At 39.0% G+C, this 25,259-nt stretch overlaps 1 protein-coding gene across 4 annotated transcripts in view; it reads left to right on the top strand.

The window, feature by feature from the left end:
* Positions 1-11,609: 11,609 nt before the first annotated feature.
* Sec24b (SEC24 homolog B, COPII coat complex component) overlaps positions 11,610-25,259 on the top strand; it is a 93,422-nt gene continuing 79,772 nt past the window's right edge. For 2 of the 4 annotated variants that reach the window (XM_071614477.1, XM_027935478.2), the window contains exon 1: positions 11,610-11,935. In XM_071614477.1, the coding sequence (XP_071470578.1) occupies positions 11,809-11,935 (127 nt within the window). In that variant the 5' untranslated portion in view covers positions 11,610-11,808. The remainder of the gene's footprint in view (positions 11,936-25,259) is intronic. The other 2 variants (XM_071614478.1, XM_027935479.2) reach the window with 1 other exon arrangement.

Raw genomic sequence — 25,259 nt, 5'->3', positions numbered from 1 at the left:
CAATAAAATAGAAAATACCAAAGACATCAAAAAATTTCTAGAGACATATGACCTACCCAAACTGAATGAGGAGGTCATACACGATTTAAACAGATCGATTTCAAGTAATGAAATAGAAAACACCCATCAAAAGCCTACCAACCAGGGGCTGGGTTGTGGCTCAGTGGTAGAATGTTCACCTAGCACATGTGGAGGTGCTGGGTTTGATCCTCAGGACCACATTAAAAAAAAAACTACCAACCAAGAAAAGCCCAGAACCAGATGGATTCTCAGCCAAGTTCTACAAGACTTTCAAAGAAGCATTAACACCAATAATCCTCAAAGTATTCCATGAAATGGAAAAGGAAGAAACCCTTCTAAACTCATTCTATGAGGTTAATATCACTCTGATATCAAAACCAGACAAAGATACATCAAGGAAAGAAGATTTCAGACCAATATTTCTGATGAACATAGATGCAAAAATTCTCAATAAAATTCTGGCAAATTGGGGCTGGAGTTATGACTCAGTGGTAGAGCGCTTGCCTAGCATGTGTGAGGCACAGGGTTTGATCCTCAGCACCCCATGTAAATAAAATAAAGATATTGTGTTCACTTGTAACTAAAAAATAAATATATTTTTTTAAAATTTTAAAATAAAAATATATTTTTAAAAAATTTTGGCAAATCGCATACAAAAACACATTAAAAATATAGTGCACCATGATCAAGTGAGGTTCATCCCAGGGATGCACTGTTGGTTTAGCATATGGAAATCAATAAAGCAATTCATCATATTAATAGACTTAAACACTAGAATTATATGACCATCTCAGTAGATACAGAAAAGGTATTTGACAAAATCCAGCACCTTCATGTTCAAAACACTAGAAAAACTAGGGATAGTGGGAACATATATCAACATTTGTAAAAGCTATTTATGCTAAACACGAGGCCAGTATCATTCTAAATGGAGAAAAACTGAAACCACTTCCTCTAAAAACTGGAACAAGATAAGGATGTCCTCTTTAACCACTTCTATTCAACAGCATCCTTGAAACCTAGCCAGAGCAATTAGACAGAAGAAAGAAGTTAAAGGGATACAAATATGTAAAGAAGACAACTATCACAATTTGCTGATGATATGATTCTGTATCTAGAAGATCCAAAGAATTCTACCAGAAAACTTCTAGAACTAATAAATGAATTCAGCAAAGTAGCAGGATATAAAATCAACACCCATAAATCAAATGCATTCCTATACAGCAGTGATGAATCCACTGAAAGAGAAATTAGGAAAACTACTCCATTCACAATAGCCTCAAAAAAATAACCTTGGGAATCAATCTAACAAAAGAGGTGAAAGACCTCTACAATGAAAACAGAACACTAAAGAAAGAAATTGAAGAAAACCTCAGAAGATGGAAAGATCTCCCATGCTCCTAGATAGGCAGAATTAATATTGTCAAAATGGCCATACTACCAAAAGCGTTGTACAGATTTAATGCAATTCCTATTAAAATCCCAATGACATTCTTCATAGAAATAGAAAAAGCAATCATGAAATTTATTTGGAAAAATAAGAAATCCAGAATAGCCAAAGCAATCCTTAGCAAGAAAAGTGAAGCAGGAGGCATCACAATACCAGACCTTAAACTATACTACAGAGTTATACTAACAAAAAACGGCATGGTACTGGCACCAAAATAAACTTTTAGACCAATGGTACAGAATGGAGGAAAACAGAGATAAATCCACATAAATGCAGTTATCTCATACTAGCCATGGGTACCAAAACATTCACTGAAGAAAAGTTAGCCTATTCAACAAATGGTGCTGGCAAAACTGGAAATCCATATGTAGCAAAATAAAATTAAACCTCTATCTCTCACCCTGAACAAAAATAAACTCAAAGTGGATCAAAGACAGGCACTAGAACAGAGATCCTGCATCTAATAGAAGAAAAAGTAGGCCCAAGTCTTCACCATGTAGGTCTAGGATCTGACTTCCTTAACAAGACCCCTAAAGTGCAAGAAGTAAAATCAAGGATCAATAAATGGGATGGATTAAAATTAAAAAGCTTCTTATCAACAAAGGAAACAATAATGTGAGGAGAGAGACTACAGATTGGAAGAAAATCTTTACCACATGCACCTCTGATAAAGCATTAATCTCTAGTATATATAAAGAACTCAAAAAACTTTAACACCAAAAAAATCAAATAACCCAATCAATAAATGGGCTAAGGAACTGAACAGACACTTCACAGAAGAAGAAATATAATCGGTCAACAAATATATGAAAAAGTGTTCAACAGCTCTAGCAATTAGAGAAATGCAAATTAAAACTACACAAAGATTTCATCTCACTCCAATCAAATGGCAATCATCAGGAATACAGGCAACAATAAATGTTGGCAAGGATGTGGGGAAAACCATACACTCATACATTGATGGTGGGACAGCAAATTGGTACAACTACTATGGAAAGCAGTATGAAGACTCCTCAGAACACTTGGAATGGAACCACCATTTGACCCAGCTATCCCACTCCTCAGTTTATACCCAAAGGACTTAAAATCAGGATACTACAGTAATGCAGCCATGTCAATGTTTATAGCAGCTCAATGCACAATAGCTAAATTATGGAACCAACTTAGGTGTCCTTCAATAGATGAATGGATAAAGAAAATGTGAGATATGATGGAATATTACTCAGCTTTAAAGAACAATGATCTTATAGCATTTGCCAGTAAATGGATGGAGTTGGAGAATATCATGCTAAGTGAAATAAGCCAATCCCCAAAAACCAAAGGCCGAATGTTTTCCATAATATGTGGATGCTAATTTACAATGAGGTGGGAAGGGCACTAGAGAAGAATAGAGTTACCTCAGATTAGGTAGAAGGAAGTGAAAGGAGGGGAGAGGAAGGGATGTGGGAATAGGAAGGACAGTAGAATGAAACAGACATTATTACTTTATGTATATACTTGACTGCATGACCAATATGATTCTACAACATGTACTGCTAAGAGCCAAGTATATGATGCATGGCATTTTTGGTCGAAAGGTGACGCCAGCTAGCCATTGAGATGATATGATTATGTTAAGATTTGCATTCATATGGATATTGGATTCCTGCTGTTCACCTAGGCTGGCTACGGGACTCCTGGAGAGTTCCCATTGGTTGGGGAAGTACAGTAGGAGGGAGTTCCGGGGGAGGAGCGCTCTCTGTGGGTCCGGGAGGAGGCCGCGTGGGTGGAAAAAATCTTCCCGGGCGGTACCGGACATTGGCGGCACCGGACATTGGCGGCAGTTTCAAAAAATAAACTTTGTTCCTGCTTGAGTGGCTTGTGATTTTGTGCCCAGCCAGACTGCGGCAATGTACACTCAGAAAAATGAGAAATTATATCCCATCTATGTATGATATATCAAAGTGCATAAATGCATTATACTGTCATGTATAACTAATTAAAACAAATTAAAAAATTAAATTTAAAAAGTAAAAAGAAAAGTAGCAATGAATTTGAAAAGAATGGAGTGAATCATGCTGTCTGTGAAAATGCCATTTGCTATGGATAAATTTGCGTCCCCCCCAAATTCATATGTTGAAACTGCAACCCCCCACCTAATTATATTGAGGAAAGAACCTTTGAGAAAGAGATTAAAGGTTAAATGAAATCATAAGGGTAAAGCCAGATATTAGTCAGGATGGCATTACCTGACAAAGAAATACCTGACAAGAACAATTTAGAGGAGGAAAATTTACTTAGGCTCATGATTTTAGTGGCTTAATCCATAGTCTCCCAAGGTGAGGCAAAATATCATTGTGGAAGGGTCTGGTGGAAGAAAGCTGCTCACTTCATGTGACAAGGGAGCAGAGAAAGAGTTAGGGTGGGAAGCATGGGGCCACAGGGAATTCTTCTAGGACATACCCCCAGTGACCCACCTCCTCTAGACATACTCTGCCTACCTACAATTACCTCCCAGTTAGTCCTTTCACATTAGGATGGACTGATTGGGTTATAGCTCTCACAATCCTATTATTTCACCTTCAAACATTCCTACATTAACACAATTGTTTGGGGGGAACACCAGCCATGATCCAATAGAACTGATGCCCTTATGGGAAGTAACATCAGAGAACTTGCTTGCTCTCTTCTCTCCACCTCCCACCATCTGAAGACAGAGCAAGAAGATGATTATCTGCAAGTCAGGAGAAGCCCTCACCAGAATCCAATCATGCTGGCAACCCTGATTTCACTTCTCCAGCCTCCATAACTGTAGGAAAATACATTTCTATTGGTTAAGCCACTCAGTCCGTGGTATTTTGTTATGGCGGCCCAAGCAGACTAATTCATCATTTTCTACAACATACAATAATCAGCAAGACGAAAGGTAATTGACAAAATGAAAATACTATTGAATATGTGATGAAAGGGTCAGTGTTAACCTTGGGCATTCATTAATCCATTACAAAACAGTTTAAGTATCTAAAGGTCTAAGAAAGTACTATTGCTGTAGAAAGGATGACAGGCATATTTTAATCTGTACAACATTCATATGAGTGCTATTAGGTGTGAATACACGATAGTTAAAGAAACTCCCTTTTCATCAAGGAAGGATATTTCCTCCCTTAATTGACTTTCAAATGTAAATGAAAAGGGGCTAGGGATGTGGCTCAAGTGGTAGCGCGCTCGCCTGGCATGCATGTGGCCTGGGTTCAATCCTCAGCACCACATACAAACAAAGATGTTGCGTCCGCCAAAAAAAAAAAAAAAAGCTAATATATATATATATATGTTAAAAAATTCTCTCCCACTCTTTCTTTAAAAAAAAATGTAAATGAAAAGATATCCTTTGGGACCTTGCTACTCAAAGTGTGGTCCATGGACCAGCACCATCAGCATCATCTTGGAGCCTGCCAAGAAGGCAGAATCTCAGACCATCCAAACTATCCTATCATTATCCAAAGCATTTTAACATTATCCTCAGGTGATTCATACACACATTAAAGTTGGAGATGCACCACTTTACAACTTGTATCACCAAAAGCAGAAGAGTACGCTTAGTTCTAAAGCATGAAAGGACTGGCTTGCCTTTCTGTTTGGTGTAAACGTACTTATGGCCTATGAGTTTCAATTCTTCTGCTTACTCTGGACTTGTGAATATTGGAACTTATGAAAGATAGAGCTTTTTGAACTTAATTCATTCATATATAAATGTTTCTAAAATTCTAAAAAGGATCTGTCAATCCCCTCTCCTACCCACTGTAGTACTGGGGATTGAACCCTGAGATGCTCTGCCATGGAGCCATAACACTAGCCTTTTTTATTTTTATTTTTTTGAGACAGTCTGACTAAGTTGCTGTTAGGTTTAGATAGGAGGTATCCCCCAAAAGCTCACAACTGAGACAATTCAAGAATATTCAGAGGTGAACTGATTAGATTATGAGAGCTTTAACCTAATCAGTGAACATACCCACTGATATGGATTAACTGAATAGTAACTGTAGACAGGTAGGTAGGTGTAGCTGGAGGAGGTGGGTTCTGGGAGTTTATATTTTGTCCCTGGTGAGCAGAGTGCTCTTTGCTTCCTCATTGCCATGTCCTGAGCTGCTTTCCACCCCCACGTCCTTCTGCCAAGATGTTCTGTCTCACCTCAAGCCCAGAGCTATGAAGTCAGATGATGACCATGGATTGAATCTCCGAAACCATGAGCCAAAATAAACTTTTCCTCCTTTAAATTATTCTTATCAGATATTGCCACAACACATGACTAAACCAGTAAGGGTCACTCCAGGAGAACTGGGCTAGCATGAATTAATCTCACACACACACACACACACACACACACACACACACACACACAGAGATATATCTTTTTCTTTGGGTTCTGTGACAATCCTCTGACCCAGCTCCCACAAAAGAAGCAAGACAGGCAAGAAAGAGAGGGAGCACGCCTCAAATCCGGGTTTTATTGGGGTACACTGTTTAAAAGAACATTCCATCCATATAAGGCAGAGGGGTAATCTTACAAGGGGCAGCCCACTCCCACTGGGTAATGCCCACTCCTAAAATTGCGCTCCTTTGCTAAGCTGAAATGGGGATCCACCTGTCTCCCAGAGAAGCCAGTCTCCACATTTCCATCACTCAAAGCTAAGGGGCGCTCAGCTTCTATGTGGCAGTTCCAGACAAGATATATTGGTCACAGCTACACAAAAGCTGACTAAAACAGTTGCTGATGCTGGCCTCAGACTTGCAATCCTCCTGTCTCAGCCTCATTCATCAGCTTGGATTGCAGATATGCAGGAAGAACTTTTAATTCTTCCATTTTTCTAATTTTGTTTTCTTTCTTATACTTAGTCTGGAAACTAATAGAATTGTTGCTCTTACCATGCCTATAACAATAGCATTTCCTTCCTGTCTTGTCACTCATTGTTCCTAATATGGGATGGATAATTTTCTATAAAAATTAGAGCATATCAAAAATAATAGCCAATCCTGCCTGAAATACCATGATTGTTTATGAAAAGTATCTTTAATAAAGCTGGATACAGTTTGGCTTGGAAAAAAAAAAAAAAAAAACAATAGCTAAGACAGGCGCACTGGCACAAACATGTAATCCAGGGACTCAGGAGATCAGCCTGAGCAGCTTAGCAAGACCTTGTCTCAAAATAAAAAATAAAAAGGGCTGGGTTGCCTAGCATGCATGAGCTCTAGGTTCAATTCCCAGCACTGTTACTGGAATACTAGGCCAGAGGCCTGACTCTGTAGGATCCAACAAACTAGGTTGGGCCCAAACCAGGTTGGGCCACCCAAACACCAAACAGAAAAGGTAATGGTGAAAAGCAGGAAAGGAACTTTAATTACTATGGTCATACTGGGAAGGGAAAGATAGATCAAGCATCTCAGTCCTATCTTCTGGGTGCTGACATGACCTTTTAGGTTTCAGTAGAAGAAAAACTTGGGCAGGGAATGAGAAGTATGTATAATTAAGCAGTTTCGATCAAATTATGGTATGGTTAATCGTTATCTCATTTCTGGTTCCATGGTGGCTCTAGAGATGTCCTTATTACTTGAGTGGTCAAGCTCCATTTGCTGCTCAGGGTTTTTATCTGTCAGACCTGTCATACTGGAAAATTATTGGGTTCCCGGAAGATGACTGCACCTACTTAGCAGGGGAGTCTCATTGTGGGGTGATGTACTTGCAAGGCTCTGCTGTTCCTGGAAAGTGTCTAGAGACTTCTAGGTGTCATTCCTGGGGTCTAAAACAGGCTACTGTAAATGTCCCTACAAAATCTTGCCTCAGCCTTGATGGGATAAGCTAGATTAGGTATATTTAAGGCTAAAAAAAAAAACAAAAACAAAAAAAAAAAACCTGTCTTACCAGTTTGTAGATGAAAACTCCTTAAATGATTAAAATGTCTATGTGCAGAGCTGAGCAGGTCACAAAGTTTAAGGGTGACAGAAAAGGAAGGCAGAGATGCCATGCTTTATCCTGCTTTTAGTTACCCATTGGGTATCTGCAGACCTAAAGGACATTGCTTTCAATAAAGGCAGCCTCTTTAATTTCCTGTTACAGTACCACAAAAAGCAAAACAAAAGAACAGCCAAATGAGAGAGTCTGAGGGAATTTCCTGTAAGTTCAAAGTTTGACTATGTGTTAATTATTTGACTAGTAATTTCTTTCTTTTTCTTCTTTTAGAATCTTACATAGGTCTTAGTTGAGACGTAAATGATAGTGAAATGACAACTACCTATGATTAAATAACATAAAGGTTAGTGAAATTAATTTTCCCATGACAATATAAATGGTAAAATTCAAATTAGAGTGCCATAATGAAAAGAAGAAACAAAGATTCACCAATGAGCCAAAGGGAAAATAATATAGTAAGTTTGTAGGAAAAAAAATTAAGAAATCCAAATCCAATTGAGTAGGAATATACTTAAAAGATTCTGCATACCTCTGGGGACAGAATATACCTTATTCATCTGTGTATGTCTGTGTAGTCAGCTACACAAAAGCTGACTAAAACAGTTGCGGAGGCTGGCCTCGAACTTGCAGTGAATTTGTAAATAGTTCAAATAAAGGAGAAATAAAAAAAGTTTCTTCATATTTGGAGGGGATAACTAATAGAAAATGTCACTATAAATGCCAAGTGTAATTAAAACTAGAGCATAAAACCTGGTGGAGGAATATGGAAAACCAGGCTACATAAAAAAGAACTGGACAATTGTTTCTTGAAATAGGTAGGTTTTCAGTTGTCCAAGGCTGTCATACTTCAGCTACAGACAGTGAGTCCTAAGTTGGGATGATAATTAGAGATATCTGTTTCTTTCCTTTTTTTTTTTTTTGAGACAGGGTTTTGCTAAGTTGTTGAGGCTGGCTTCTAACGTGATCCTCCTATTGCTGGAATTATAGGCATGCACCACTGTGCATGGCCCTATGTTACAATTTGACACACATTAAAAATTTCCCTTCTGTTTATGTGGCAGGTATTAATTTCAATTTTGCCCCATTGAACAGACTTGGCGTCAGCATTTCCATTCGCCCTGCACATCAAACCATGTAAGGTGACAAAAGAACTACCATATTTGGCACTCATGGCATTGTAATCACAAATGTACAAAATACCACTTATAAGGGTTTGTAAAAGATTGGAGAGATGTCTTAAAAAAGGATCATCATCTCACAAAGTCAAAATGAATGAGTCAATTTCAGCTTAACTTTGCTCTTTAGAAGCGATGATTCTCAACACTTTCTAGTACTTCAGAATCACTTGGAGAGCTTGTTGTTGGGCCCTATCGCCAGAGTGTCTGATTCAGTAGGTCTGGGGTTGGGCCTGAGAATTTGCATCTCAAACAGTTTGAGATCCATCAAACCAAAAAATATTGAAACAAATCCTAAATATGTAAAACTGAAAATCCTTTGAGATACAAAATAGGATATCATAATTAGCATAACTCTATGGGGAGAAATATGAACCCAGTCTAGTTTGCAGTGAGTAGAACAAAAACATTGAAGCTAAATAGAACTAGGTTTGATCTCTGGTTCTGTTAATTACAGGTTCATGATTTTTACTCACCAGCCAAATGCAGGTAAGAAAAATATCCCATAGGATAATTGTGAGAACTAAATACACACACACACACACACACACACATATATATGTACACACACACACACACACAAGCCCAATGCCTGCTATATGGCAAGTATTCATTCAATTCTTCATCCTTTTCTTTGTCCCTAGCAGTCATGGAACTTTTTTTTTTTTTTTTGGTACTAGGTATTAAACCCTGGGGTGCTTAACCACAGAACCAGCCCTTTTTTATATTTTATTTAGAGACAGGGCCTCCTTGAGTTGCTTAAGTCCTCACTAAGTTGCTGAGGCTGGCTTTGAAATCACAATCTTTCTGTCTCAACCTCCCAAACCACTGGGATTACAGGCCACAGCGCTTGGCCTAGCAGTTATGGAACTTTAACAAGATAGTGAAGTAATACTTTCATAGAGGTGATAGGAAATGTTAAGGGAGGAAATATCTTTTCCTTCTATCTTTCTAGGTTCATACTGGGGTCCTTGTAACAAAAGGCAGACTAACAAAAGAAAGGGATATACATTTATTTAATGCAAATTCATAAAAAAATGAAGACCTGAAGAAAGAATGAAACATGAGTGTTTTACATTAGGTTTGAGGAAGAGTAAAGAGTTGTGGAAAAACGTGCGAAAACAAAAACGGGCAACTAGCAAGTCCTGTTCACCTAGACTTCTCTCAGCATTCCTGTCTTCAGAGCTGAAGATGCATTTTTTTTTCCTAGATGAAGAGAGGTCAACTCTGACATGAGGGTCTTTTGGACCACTTCAGGGAAAAGTCAGAGAGTCCTTCCTACACCTGCCATTTCTCAAATTCCTTTGGCTTAAAATATTCAATACACCAAAGTGTTATTGGTGTACATGCTATCTGTTATAGTATGTCCTGAACACTGGCATAAACATGCTAGAAAAATACTATTGTGAATTACAGGACAACTGGAAGCAGCTTAGGTGCTAAAAACTGTGCGGGAGATCTATGAAAATACAGTCCCAATCCTCCTCTTCATGAGAGCGCTTTCAGCGCTTAACTCCACATACCTATGGCTTCTCAAACCTGGGAAGATACATTCCAGGGGCACAAAGTCCATAGCCTAGTTATTCTCTTACTCTCATAATGGCAGCCTTTAATCCAAATTCAAAGGACCCTGGGTAGTGTTGAAGCTTTCAATTGTGTAATCTCCTTGATGAAGCAGAGTGCGATCTTTTTTTTTGCTCAAATGAGGCTTAGATTTCTGTGGAAAGCTGGAAAGGCTTTGGAATATAGGTATATGGAGAATAATGTAGTAGAAAAACCTAGAACTAAAAAGTATAAATACAGCCACTAAAATCCTATTTGTGGTTTTTCTGGTCCATTGAAGTATGCAACATCATTAACTAGTCATAACAAAAGGAAAGCTTTGAATTACCCAGGGACTAAAACACACTTTATGTTTTGCATAATCTTGAGGTAAATTAGACTTCTCATCAGTCCAGATACATCGTCTCACTAGATTCCATTCTGAATGGAATCTTTCTTAGCAATTTCATTTTCAGGACAGAATGATAGTGGCCTCCTGAGGATTCCAAGATGCCAAAATGACTTTGGTAAGGTAGTCCCGGCTTGCCAGTTTGCATGCTGGATAGACCAGAGCAATTCAAAGATTTCACTAATATAGACAAAGCAAGCTTCTGAGTGCCGCAGCTTCCCTGAATTATCAACAGGATCAGCCAATCCTTGGCAAACATAAATACATAAATAAGTAAATAAGTAAATAAATGGAAGTTTTGTCTTTCAGCTGTCCTTTACTCTTTTTGCCTTCCTCTTCCCTAGATACTTTACAGTTACCGTGGAAAGTTTTGAATAATAAAATTCTTACGGAGAGTCTTGTTTATCATAAAGAAATGCTTCCTTTTTCTTTGCCAAGGAATTATACATTGCCAACAGACATAGATCTTGAATGCTGTATTTTTATTTGGAATGAAGGAGGGAAAAAATCAAAAATAAAAAAACAAGAGGCTGGAGTTGTGGCTCCGTGGTAGAGTGGTTGTCTAGCATGCGTGAGGCACTGGGTTCGATCCCCAGCACCACATAAATATAAAATAAAGATATTGTGTCCACCTAAAACTAAAATATAAATATTTAAAATAATAATAATAAAAAACAAAAATAAAATAATAATAATAATAAAAACAAAACCGAAGCCAAGATTCCTCTTTGGAGGGCAGGGTGTGTCCGTTGGGTTTGGCGTTGCTCAAAGCTCAGGACATCAATCTGCAGCTTCGAATACCACTGCTGGGCTCTGCCCGACCCAGGCCCGCCGCCGCGGCCGCTCCAGCCTCAGCTCCAGGTGGAACCGAGCCCCAGTCCCCAGTCCCCAGCCCCCAGCCCCCAGCCCCCAGGCTCTAGCCTCGCCCCGGCCGGCCCCGCAACCCCAGACTCGCCCGGCTCCCGCCTGCAGGGGTCGCTGTGGCGGCGCGAGGCCCGCGCGTGCGGGGATTGGCCTTAGGTGGGAGTCCCGCCGCGCGGCGCAGGGCGAGGCTGGGCCCTGCCGGCCAGGATCCCGGCGCCCCGCGGCTGTCAAGCGGCGGCGCTGGGCTCCGCGGTGGAGCTTGGGCAATCCAGTCGCGGTCCCGGGTGACTCCCTTGGTGACGCCGGGCGCGTTCCTTCCTCTTCCTCTAGCCTCTCCGGCCCCGCCTTCCCTTCCCTCCGCCCACCTCCCCTAAGCGGAGCCGCCGCCGCCAGCAGCGCCGTCATGTCGGCCCCCGCCGGGTCTCCTCACCCGGCCGCCAGCGCCCGGATCCCGCCCAAGTTCGCCGGAGCCGCCGCCTCGGGAGCCGCCGCGCCCTCAGGCCCCGGCCCGGCGCCGCACCACCAGAACGGTGAGCCGGGTGGCCCAGGCGGAGCGCGGGGCCTAGCGCCGGCGGGGCGGCCTGCGCGGCCGCTTTGGGGCCGCCTGCGCCGGGAGGGGTCGGGGCCAGGCGCTGGGCTGGGGGTACCGCGCGGGGACCTGGCCGCCGCGGGAGTGGTGGGGGTCGGGGGTAGAGGTGGGGACGCGGGGGGAGGGGCGCCCTGGCGTGGGGTTGGGGGTCGGCCTGGGAAAGCCGGGGCCGGGTGTTTATGTAATGTGACCCCAGGCCCTAAAGCGCCGCGGGGGAGTCGGCGCCCTGGGAAAGGGGCAGTCCACGTACCGAGTGAACCCGGGCTACCCAGCCTGGGCGCGGGCGAGTTGGCCTGAGCGACCCCTTGGCTGGGAGAGACGGCGAGCAGCCCAGGCCGCAGAGTGCGTGGTCTGTGGAAGGCTGATGCAGTCATCAAGCCGGGTGGATTGTACCCTTCCTGTCTCAGGAAAATCGCTTTGATTTCCGAGTCCCAAGGAGCGGGCTGCCTTGAAGAGAACTTAAGTTTGCACCCAAGTTTGTAGACAAAAGGGTGTAAATATCCAAGTTTGTAGACAAAAGGGTGTAACAGTAACCCTGACCCAGTTTGGCCTCAAGATCTGTCATTGATGTTGCTTCTGCTGCTTAAGCTTTTGGAGTTTACTTGTGGTGTTTGAAAGAGAGCAGGTGTCAAACGGATCTAAACGAATATTTTTCGGTCTGTCTTTTGATTTTTTTTTTTAATTCTAGCTCCACTTTCAGAGAAAAAAAAACGTGCCAGAGTTGGTTGGTCCTGCTTTGAGGCAAGGCCTTCATAGGGGAGCAGCCGGTACAGCATGAAAGCCGCTTTCATACTAAGATCATAGGCTTTGAATATGCAGGAATTTCAGCTGAAAAATCATAATTTCTAGGAAATCTGTTCCCTAATCTTGAGATTTGGAGTGTTCGCGGTTAGGAGTGGGGGAGGGGGAACTTTATAGATTTGATAGTATGTCAGATGAGAACCTTGAAAGTAATTGACTGCATTGGACAAATATGTGTGCTCTGTGTTGGTAAGAGAACAAAGCTACATCAGTAGTCATCAAGTGATGACTTTATTTAATTTGCTAAAGAAAATTTACTAGACCTTATTTTCAGTTTAGCGAACATCAAAGTTTTAAAACTGATGCTTTACAAACATCAGATTTATCCATCCTGAGAACCGGAGGTTGAATTTTTCATAATCAAAAGTGATGGTTTAGTGTTAATGTCTTTCAGATCATTCATAATTGTCAAGATTACATGTTTTACTTTCAGTAGTTATTGTTTACTGTAAAGGGATTTGTGAACAATGTCGTAGTACATTTGTTCTGAATGTATATAAAAATATTATGTATAAGCAGTTCTTGTTCTTGCAACCTTAATATAAATTTTGTTTTTTTTCTAAAGACGACTTTGCTTGTGAAGAAACTAGAACAGGATATTTAGGAATAGTCCCAAGTCTTTTAGAACATTGTAAATGCAAGTTTAATAGTGATTCAAGGATTGTGTCCTTCCTTGATTTTGAATATACGTTATCATTTTGAATGAACAATTTTTAAAAGTGGCAAATATTTATTGTAGCCTTATAAATTTTATGAACACTCAGATGCCAAAGTATTTACTCAGCCAAATAGGATGTTAAATTTTTAAGAACAAATCAATGTTTTGATGCCAAATATAGCTTGATGCTTGCTTTCTACATTTTATGATCTTTGCTTTCCTTTGAAGTTGCAACAATCATTTCAGTATTTGTTGTGTGCTTATTATTTAGGTACTCAAGGTTAGGGCACAAGATAAGACAGAATCCCTCTTCTTTCCTAACTTGACCTGTATTTTGGTGACATTCAAATGGTGTAGTACATTTGTTCTGAATGCACATTTGTTCTGACTGGCCTTGAGAGATTTGACAGGAGGGAATGGCAGTCTCTAGGTAGAGGTTAGAGCTTGAACAAAAGTCTGGAAGTGGACACTTAGAAAGTGTAGGCCATATTTAGAAAATGAAAGCCACAGAGGGGAGAAAGGGAGAGGGTTGGTAAGGAAAGCAAAGTATAGAAGCTGAAAGGAGTGGTTCAAAGAGGCCAGGTCACAGAGAGGCCTTAGGTAAGAAATTTGGAATACAGGACTATTGTCAGACTTTTTTTGTTTTGTTTGTTTGTTTGTTTTTATAATGGGGATTGAGCCCAGGGGCAATTAACCTCTGAGCCACATTCCCAGTACTTTTTATTGAGACATGTTCTATTTAATAATCCTCCTGCCTCAACCACTTAAATCACTGGGATTACAGGTGGGTGCCACCATGCCTGGCTTTTTGGTTTTTGTTGAAGGGGTTAGTTTAAGTAGAGAAGCAACAAGATCAAGTCTGTTTTTTGTTTTGTTTGCTAATTTTAGGAAGAGAAAATGGGTAAAATTTATGCAGTCATTTGGGTTTCTTTCTTTCTTTATTTTTTTATTGGGGATGGGGAGGCAGTACTGGAGATTGAACCCAAGCATGCTCAATGACTGAGCCACATCCCCAGCCTTCGCTTTTGTTTTTTTAAATTTTGAGACAGTGTTCTTACTAAGTTGCTTAGAGGTCTCCCTAAATTGCTGAGGCTGGACTTGAACTTGCAGTCCTTTTGACTCAGTCTCCCCAGTCACTGGGATTATAGATGTGTGCCAATGTGCCCATCAGTCACTTCGGTTTCTGGTTTATTGTTCAATCCTATATCAACTTCTTTGCCTTTTAATATATCTCTGTGGAATTCCAGACATGGTGATAAAGAAATAGGTCAGAAGTCTGAGTTGAAAACATCATGTAAGACAGAATGAGATAATTTATTTCAAATACTTGGTATAATATGAAATATATTTTCTCTTTGTCTCTGCTTCTTGTCATGAGCTAAAGCCCTTGAATTTTCTGAGCAATAGGAGTATCTTTTGTTTCTCACAGTGAATACATTGGTCATACCTAATAAAGTGATTTAGGGTGAAGCCCCAGATAGCTTCCAGGTGGGACTGGTTACTAGAAAAACTAAGTGATTAGAGTGTTGGAATTTTTTTTCTTCTTTTTTTTAGTTGTTGATAGACCCTTGTTTTATTTATTTGTATGCGGTGCTGAGAATTGAACTCAGTGCCTCACACATGCCAGGCAAGTGCTCTATACCCTTGAGCCCCAGCCCCAAGGGTTGGAATTTTTGGTCCCTACCCACCAACCCTGGGAGAGTAGGGGCTGGGATGCTGGCTGGAGATGAAGTTGTATAGAAACTTAATAAGATTTGATGAGCTCTGTTGCTGAAGGAATGGAGGTGCTGGCAGGGTGGCAGTGCATTCCCTCCGCAATATTTTGCTCTGTTTCTCTTCCATGTGGCTGTTTTTCTGTATTCATACTTTTGGGTTTTGTTGTAAATTTTTTTTTTATTGCTGTTTTTTGCCATGCTGTTGCCGAAAGCTCGCTCCCTGCCCCCGATGCCAATCCAATAACGAGGGAACATTTTTGAGAAATAGAAAAAAGAAGGCTTATCGCTTTGCTAGCGAAGGAGAAGCAGGGGATTCCTGTCCCAAAGGCTATGATTCTGTCCATCAGCAGGAACAGGGGCTTTAAAATAGGTGACTCAAAGGCTACCTTCCACATGTTCTCTGCTGGAGTTGTGATTCACTTGTTAATTTGGGAGATGGTCATTTCTGAGACCTGCTGGTACCTCCCCAAAGTATGGATTACCTCCTTCCTATTATGGTGAGTGTGTACTCTGGGACTGATAACTCTGCCTACAGTGGGGGAGAAAGATAATCCTGTTTCCCTGGAGATTAGGAGGGGGGAAAATTAAGAAGGAGCAGGGAGAGGGGAAGAGAAAGAAACCTGTCCATTTTAAAAGTAAATTGTAGTGGCAGAGCAGCAAGGGTTATATTCAAAGCATAAAGTAGACCACTGTTATAAGGCTGGGGCTTGAACCCAGGGTTTCACAAGTGCAAGCACTTTACTATTAAGCTTCTTCCCCAGCCCTTCATCTCTGTCCTTTATAATATTCTTTATAGCAGACGGATAAGTATATTTCCTTGAGTTCAGTGACCAGTCTTGTGGGACTGAGCTCTTCAGATGTGGCATCTGAACTCTTAAATTCAGGTAGATAGTGTCAGAATTGTGTTGGATTTAAGGACATCCGGTTAATGTCCAATAGAGAATTGCTGGTGGGAGAATATTCCCACAAACATCTGAACATACAAGGTGGTCTGTGCAGAGTGATTTTTTTTTTAAAAAAACAAGAAATGTTAATAAACATTAAAAAAAAAAAAACAAAACACCAGATTTGTTTTTCCAAAGGAAATGTTGGGTGCAGCACTGAGAGAAATTAGAAAAAAACCAAACTGGGTGTGGTTAAAGAAGAGGTGGAAGTCCTGTTGTTTTTTGAACAATTGGAAAAAACAGTCCACTTTCCTCACTTTACAGATGATATCAAGATCCAGAAAAGTTAAGATAGGTATATTTTTCACCAAATCCTATGTAAGCTTTGAGAGGAGCAGTTTTGTCTGTCTCTTGTTCTTTGCTTTATGTTCAGGGTCAGAAATAGTACTGAAAAACAGCAAGTTGTAGTTAGTCCTTAAACATTGGTAAATTGAAGTCCAGTTCTCTTAATTTCAAGTCAAGATCCCTTTCTATTAGTAGATTCTAAGGAGTTTGTTTTTAAAAACTTTGACATTGTTTGGGAAGGGTAAGGAACAGAGAGGCAGAAAACTGAATCTTTATTACCACTTTTACTTTTTCTCTAAGTGGAACTACTAATATGCTTTTCCCCAACTTGTTTGAAGACATGGTTTGACTTCATTGAGTCTGTGAAATCTTTTCTGTTGAGCCTCCTTCCTTAGATTTTTATATTTCTACTCTTCAGTTTTTCATAGAGCAGCATACAGACTTTTAGAATTATTTGTATTTTCTACATGAAGTATTAGTTGAGTATTTTTCATCTTTTATTCTGCCTTGTGAAATTTCTTCCAAAGATGAATCCTCAAACATAGGAAGATTAAGTGAGGAAAAACTTGGTAATGATGTAATTCCAAAATTGTTCTCAATTGACTTGAATTGAAAGGGTCTTTTAACTAATTTTAGGGGGATAAGATATACCCAGATTGAACCAACACACCACTGCTTCTTAACTTCACCTTTAGGAAGCAAATTTGCTCTTGTTCAAATGAAAATGTGCCTTTTTCTTCTATATGCTCTTTCCATGATACTACTGGCAGTCTTATCATTCTAGTTGTTGATAATGCAAGAGAAGTAAGACTGTGGGAGTCAATAGAATTTGTTATGAAGGGCATAATAAGTGCTAATAAACCATTCACTCAACAACAACTATCTGGTCTGTCAGTTATAGGAACCCCTTCAACTTTGAAAGCACATGCAAAATTTAAATTGATACAGATCTGCATACTGTATCAGAACTAAGTTCCTTTTGATCAGAGCAGCTTCTGTGTCTCAGGTTTCCAGTCAGCATTTACGGTTCACCAGAAACATGGGGTCCCTTCATGAAGATACTGCCATGGTATTTTTTTTTCAACATTAATGAACATTATTTTCTTCCAGGGTTTTATACAATGTGTGTGTGTGTGTGTGTGTGTGTGTGTGCGCGCGCGCATAAGAGAGAGAGAGAGAGAGAGAGAGAGAGAGAGAGAGAGAATTGTTTTTAAAATAGGCTTTCACTTTATTTCCATATTGCCTATGCTGGTCTCCCTGTGTTGCCTAGGCTGGCCTCAAACTCACTTGAGATACTCCTGCCTCAGCCTCTAAAGTAACTGGGACAACAGGTGTGGACATTGTTATGGAGCTATCTGAGTACATAATTTCTCCCCATCTAAAATGATTAAGAGAAATCTCAAAGATATTTAAAAAGTATTCACTCCATTATAAACAAGTGTTTTAAAATCTGTGTTTATTTTTTATTATTATATTGTTGCTTTAGTTATTTGCAGCATCTTTTCATCCTCTGCCTCTCAGGTTTCTGAAATTATAGCTGTAATAATTTTTTTAGACCACAGTCATTGCCACTAATAGTACTTTAGTTAACTTCCTCTTTCTAATTCATCTGTAAACTCTGAAGTGTTTGATGCTCAGATTTGAAGCCAGTTTTCAGTGGACTTTCCTAGAGGGAGGTATCTTCATAGCACTGTAGTATGTTAGAGGAGATCCTATTATAGTCAGCCCTAGAGAGAGATGATTTATAATAAGCTAAGCATTCTCAGAATTATTCAGAAGGTGTGGACTAGTGAAAAGCTGGAGGCTTTGATTCGGCCTAAGTTTTGGGGGAGAAAACTACTTAATATCTCTGAGCTTCAGAGTATAATGATCCATTCCTTGTAAAATTGTTGACAGGATTACATTAAATGAGAAACTCTTTTAAGGTACCTAGTACTAATAGGTATTTAGCAGTGAAAGTACCCCTTATTCCATTTCCCTCAGAACACTATAAATTCTTGGAATGGCAGAGATGATGTGGATTTTTCTTTATATACCTAAGTAGCAACATACAGTAGGTACAGTTGAATTAGTGAACTTGACTTCATATTTCATTATTGTTTTTGAAGGCTGGCCGTTAACAGGAATGGTATCCTCTTACTGTATTTAAGGATCAGTCCCTCTTTGGGGCCTTTCTTTATTTTCTAGCCCTTCCTCCCACAAAACCACCCTTGGAAGGTTTCTGCTAATAGGCCATTTACCTTTGTCAGGCAACTTGCAGGAAGGTTGTTTTAGTCGATCTGAAGTTTTCTAAGATTGTGAGTCAAAAACTCTTAGTAATAGAAACGGGGAAAAACATGATGAAATAGTAATAAAATAATGCCCTGGCTAGCCAGTGGCAATCTTAATTTGTAGTAGGGAAAACTTAAGGGAAGAGGTCCTTGTCTAAAATAATGAACAGACTTTGAATGGTCATGGTAAGAATGCATAGGAATCAAAGGCAAGGAATTTAAAGAATGTACTTTGAGAGGTAGAAAGGTTCATGAGAAAGTAACAAAAGAATAGTTTTTTGAAGGTATCTTCGGGCTGTTGGTGGAGGTTATTGGAAATTATCCCAAGAGATTTGGACTTCATTTGAACCAAAAAAAAAAAAAAAAAGCTGCTGAAAATTGTGTGGTAGGGAGTGTTAGCAAGTAGTTTGGTTGTATTGGTCATGAATTACTGGGAAGTGAAAGTGGAATAAAGGGCAGTCTGTTAGAGGGTTTTGAAAATTTTTAAACAGTAGCATATTGTCTTTGCCCTAAAGAAACTCATTTATTTAAAGAGATTCTGTACTTTTAAAATTCTGTATTATGGCTAGATATTCCATAAAATGCTTGTTTTAATAATTTTCAAGTCACATTTGCTTAAAGCAGGAATAGAATCAAATTCCTTTGGTGGGAATCTAGCCCCTGAAAAGAGTTTATGTCACTGAGGCAGATATATTCTTGGGGTAGATTTTGTGATTATTTGATTTTGCAGAGGAGGACACTGATGCTTATAGAAAACCAGAGGCTGTGTCTTGCTGGTACATGACATTATCACTCAGGCTGACTGACTATACAATTCCATGGAAAAGGTACCTAGACTGTTTGCTAAAAACCTTTTATTTCTCAATTCAGATTGGTCCCAGGGAGTAGATAATGAGTTAGGATAATCCCTTTCCTTCTTTTATTTGACATATTTTATTTGAAACTATGAATGCAAAATTCAAAATTCAGATTTTATATATAAACTGAATTTTTTTTTTTTTGTACAGTGTTAGGCTATTTGGTGAATGCAATCCAATTATTTAATTGATTCTAAGACACTTTTTCTACATTTTTACTTTTGAAATTGGGGTGCACCTTAGGCTAGTAAAATTTTTTAAAATTGCTTTCTGTGAAGTAGAAGTCCTATTGACACCGATGTGGTAGGCTGAATAATAGGCCCCCAAATATGTCAGTGTCCTAATCCCTGAAACACTTTACAGCTGTGTGAATTAAGGAACTTGAGATGGGGAGTGTCCTGTCTCTGGATGGGTCTGATATAATCACAGGAACGGGGTGATTTGAAGATGGAGGAAGGGGCTAAATGCCAAAGAATAAAGGTGACTACTAGAACCGAAGAAGATGAGGGAATGAATTCTCTGGAAGAAACTGGCTTTACCCCATCACATCTGAACTTAAATCAGTTTGGATGTCTGCACTTCAGAACTCTTAGGAGAATAAACTTTTTTTTTTTCTTTTCAATTGTAGATGGACACAATACCTTTATTTTATTTGTTTTTATTTTTATGTGGTGCTGGGGACCGAACCCAGAGCCTCAGACATGCTAAGCAATCACTCTACCACTGAGCCACAACCCTGGCCCATACACTTTTGTTGTTTTAAGCCACTAAATTTGTTGGAATTTGTTACAGAAGCAGTAGGAGACTACTACACCCTAGTTACGACTTTTCTTTTTCCAGTGGCCGAGTCAAAACACCTTAGTTTTAATGAAATACAGTAAATTTCTATTTGCTGTAAATATTGTTCTTATTCTTGTACTATTACAGAGTAAAAAGTATAAAATGCCAAAGTAAAAATATTCAGATCTGTGTATTTGCTTTCGTATTGCCACATAAATTGTTTTACATAATGGATGCTTGTAAAGTTTCATGTTCTTTCTCTGTAAGAATTGTTGATACATTGAGGTAAGTATCAGATGCAGAAATATTTGGTGATTTTTTTTTATTAGACTTGATAATTTTCAAAATATAGTAATTGTTTTCCTGAGCCAGCAACCAGGTCTTGAAGCAGTATTAAGCCAGAATACACTTGTAGGGTTAGAGAATATTTTTCTAAAGGAAGAGCTGAGCTGAAATCTGAACAATGAGTTAAGAGTTGGGCAGATGAAGGAGGAAAAGAGAATTTTGGAAGGGTCTTTGCAGAGTAAGAACCCATAAGAATACTCAGAGGTGAGAAGCCAATGCGGTGGTGCACGCCTGTAATCCCAGCAATTTGGGAGGTGAGGCAGGAGGATTGTGAGTTCAAAGCCAGTCTTACCAACTTAGTGAGACCCCAAACAACTTAGACCCTTTATCTAAATAAAATAATTTAAAAAGGGTAATTTAAAAAGGCTGAGGATGTGGTTTAGTGGTTAAGCACCCCTGATCCCTGGTACCAAAAGAAAATAAAGAAAGAAAAGATTCAGAGATGAGAAGGCTTGGCTTGAAAATACTAGTGTAATAAGAATGTATAAGGGAGGGGAGCATGGACATTATTATCCAAAGTACATGTATGAAGACATGAATTCGTGTGAATGTACTTTATATACAACCAGATGTGAAAAATTGTGCTCTATATGTGTAATAAGAATTATAATGCATTCCGCTAAAAGAAAAAGAATGTATATAGAGCTATTATTCTCAGCCTTTCCATATTTGCAACTACTTTAGTGCTAACATTTTTATTGGCATTACTGAAATAATTAAGCTTTGAATGTGTGTGTGTGTGTGTGTGTGTGTGTGTGTGTGTATTTAAAAAACCAAGTTTCAGGAAAGTATCACATATTCACTTAAGCCTTTAACAAAGTAAAACTGTATTCTGCCCAGATCAACCTCTTGCATTTTCTCACCAGCTTACCAGCTGTTTGCCTGCATGTCAGCAAGCATCCTTAGTTGTAGCAAAACTAAGTGAAGGAGTGGTGAGCTATGAAGCAGGAGAGTTAAGCAGATCAAACAGATCAGCAAGGGCTGATGATGAATATGAGTGAATGTGAATGAATACAAAATTGTATTCATTTTCTATTTGCTGCTGTAACAAATTGCCACAAATTGATGGTTTAAAGCATGAATTTATAGTTTGTGGGTTAGAAGTCCAACTGGGCTAAAATCAAGGTATCTGCAAGGCTGGATTCACTTTTGCAGATCTAGTGAAGAATCCATGTCTTTGCCTTTTCCAACTTCTAGAAGCTGCTTACATTCCTTGGCCCACACAACCCATTTTCTCCATGTTTAAAGCCCGGAATGTTGCATCTCCCTGGGAATTCCCTCTGACTCTCTTCTGCCTCCCTTTTCTACTTTTAAGGAGTCTTGTGATTATATGAGCCCACCTGGATAATCTCAGTATTTTAAAGTCAGCTGATTAAGAATCTAATAACATCTACAGCCTTACTTCCCCTTAGCCAAGTAACCTCATGTATTCACAAGTTTCAGAGAGTAGGACATGGACTTAGGTCTTACAGGCCATATTAAAGAATTTGAATTTTTCTCCATAGTCAGAGGCACCATTAGAAAGCTTTAAACAAGGAAGCAGTAATTGGATTTGCTTTTTAGGAAAATCACTCTATGTTTAGGGTAGTCATTTGTTTTAAGAGATTAAGTTTGTGAAATACAACTAAACTAGATTTATTTTTTTATTTTATTTTTTTAATTTCACCAAGTTTTCCACGAATGTCTTTTTTCTGTTCTGGGATTCAGTTCGGGATAACATGTTGAATTTAGTGGTCATGTCTCCTATATTCCTTTAGTCTGTGACAGTTTCTTGGTATTTTATTTTTTGGTACTGGGGATTGAACTCGGGGGTACTCAACCACTAAGCCACATCTCCTGCCCTATTTTGCATTTTATTTAGAGAGAGGATCTCACTGAGTTGCTTAGTGCCTCCTTCTTGCTGAGGCTGGCTTTGAACTTTCGATCCTCCTGCTTAATCCTCCCGAGGCGCTGGGATACAGGTATGTGCCACTGTGCCTAAGCCTCCCAAGAGGCTGGGATGACAGGTGTGTGCCCACTGTGCCTGACTTTTATTTTTTATGACCTTGATAGTTTGAAGAATATTGCCTAGGTGTTTTGTTTTTAATCCTTTATTTTGGATTTGCTAATGTTTGTAATTACATTAGGGGTGATTTATGAATTTTTAGGAAGAATGTCATGGAGGTGACATCATATCAGCTTTGCACATCAGCTTTACTTTTTTTCTTTTAAGCTGGTCATCTTAACCTTGGATACTTATTTAAGTGGGTATTATAACTCAAGCTGTTATCACAAAATACTATGGATTGGGTGCCTTAAAAACAAGATACATTTATTTTCTATAGTTCTGGAGATTAGAAGTCTAAGGTCAAGGTGCCTGCATGGTTACATTCTGGCAAGGGCCTACCTTTCCATCTTGTTGCTTTGTGCTCACATGGCCTTTCTTTGATGTATGTACATGGAAAGATTTCTCTTATAAGTTCACTAATTCCATTATGGTTGTGATACCTTCATAACCTAATCAAAACCCACTCACCTCCCTAATACCATCAAATTGAGTATTAGGGATTCAACATAATTGGGGAGGGGAGAACAAACATTCAGTCCATAGGGGTTTGCCTGATTCCTCTACTATAAAATTATCATTTTCTTTTCCAAGTGTATTCATTAGGACTGACTTGACTTAACTATAGCCTACATTCAAAAGAAAGGAAATTTAACTTCCATTTTTTTGGAATGAGGTGTATTAAATGATTTTTTTTTTTTTTGCATGTTAAAATCATCACAGTAATTAGTAAATGTTTTGGGGAAGATACTTTGAAATTATTCTATTGTCCTATTTTTCCTTAAAATTTATATTAAATGTGTGTGTGTGTGTGTATAAAAATTTTTTTTGTGTGCCAGGGATTGAACAGGAGCACTTAATCACTGAGTCACATCCCCAGGCCTTTTTGTGTTTTATTTAGAAACAGAGTCTGACTGAGTTGCTTAGGGCCTCACTAAATTGCTGAGGGTGACTTTGAACTTGGGATCCTCCTGCCACAAGCTCCTGAGCCACTGGGATTACAGGTGTGTGCCACTGAGCCTGGCAAAATTTTAATAATTTAACCATTACTCAGTGACTTCCTGATGCAGTTATTGCTGTGGAATTCTAATGGCAGTTTTCTTTCCGTTCTTCTGTGTTCATTATTTGAATTTTTATGTAAGGAAGATTTACCCTGCTAATCCTTTATTTTTTATTTTTTTAGTGGTGCTGGGGATTGAACCCAGAGCCTTGTGCATGCAAGGCAAGCACTCTACCAACTGAGCTGTATCCTCAACCCCCTGCTAATCTCATTTTAACATTTATTCAATCATATGTATTATTGTAAACTTATCCTTTGGATTATAATACTGTTATTATTTATTTTTGTTTTTCACATTATTCCAACTTTAGCCATTGGGAGCTTTTTCAGGTTGGCTCCTATGTCCATTTCCCCCATCCTTTTATTTTTTGAGCAGTCATGTCATTCTGCAAATGAAGAGAATTTTATTTGTTCTTTTTAATTGATATATTTCTTTATTGAAGTAACTAGTAGGTCCTATAAATTTTTGAACAGGAGGGGTAGAATAGGACATCTTGTTTTCTTCCTTAGGAAGAAGTTTTCCTTTACCATTAAGTATGATGTTTACCATGGGATTCTAGTAGCTATTCCTTATTATATTGAGAAGATTTTCTTCTAGGGCCTGGGATGTAGCTTAGTGGTAGAGCACTTGCTTAGCATGCCTAAGGCCCTGTGTTTGATACTAAGCACAGCAAAAAGAAAGAAAAGCTGATTTTCCTAAGAATTCCTTTTTTTTTTTTTTTTTGCTGGTACTAGGGATAAGACCCAGGGCCTTGGTAGGCAAATGCTATACCACTGAGGTATAGTATTAGCTACATTCCACTCCAATTTCTAGTTTATTGAGAGGTTTTTTTTTTTTTTTTAAATGAATGGATATTGAGTTGTATCTAATATATATATATATATATATATATATATATATATATATATATATATATATATATATATTTGTATCTGTGGTATTATATGGCTTTTACTCTTAAATCTCTTAATATGGTAAATTACTTTGGATGTATTTCAAATGTTGAAGAAGCCTTTCATTCCTGGTATGAACCAGATTGATTATGATGCATTTTACTTTTTTTATTCTACTATATTTTATTTGTTGATATTTTGTTCATGAAAAAAGCTTGCAGCTCAGTTTAACCAGTACTTTTCCACACGATAACCTTCATATTTCAGTATGCAGTTGTTTTAGTCAGCTACTTCACTGCTGTGACTAAAGGACACAACCACAACAACTGTAGAGGAGGAAAGGCTCATTTAGGGGCTCAAGGTTTCAGAGGCCTCAATCCATAGACAGTCAACTTTATTCCTCAGGTCTCCAGGTGAGGCAGAAAAACATGGTGGAAGAATGTAGCAGAGTTATCAGCTCACATCATGATCAGAAAGCAGACAGGTTTTCACTTGCCAGATATAAACATATACCCCAAAGTCATGCCTCCAATTCCCACCTCCTCCAGCCACACCCTACCACTTCAGTTACAATAGTAATTAATCCCTATCAGGGGATTAATTCACTGATTG

This window comes from Marmota flaviventris, chromosome 7 (assembly GCF_047511675.1).
Source record: "Marmota flaviventris isolate mMarFla1 chromosome 7, mMarFla1.hap1, whole genome shotgun sequence".
Classification (NCBI taxonomy): Eukaryota; Metazoa; Chordata; class Mammalia; order Rodentia; family Sciuridae; genus Marmota; species Marmota flaviventris.
Note: the sequence above shows the minus strand (reverse complement) of the source record. Positions and strands in the feature narration are given on the sequence as shown.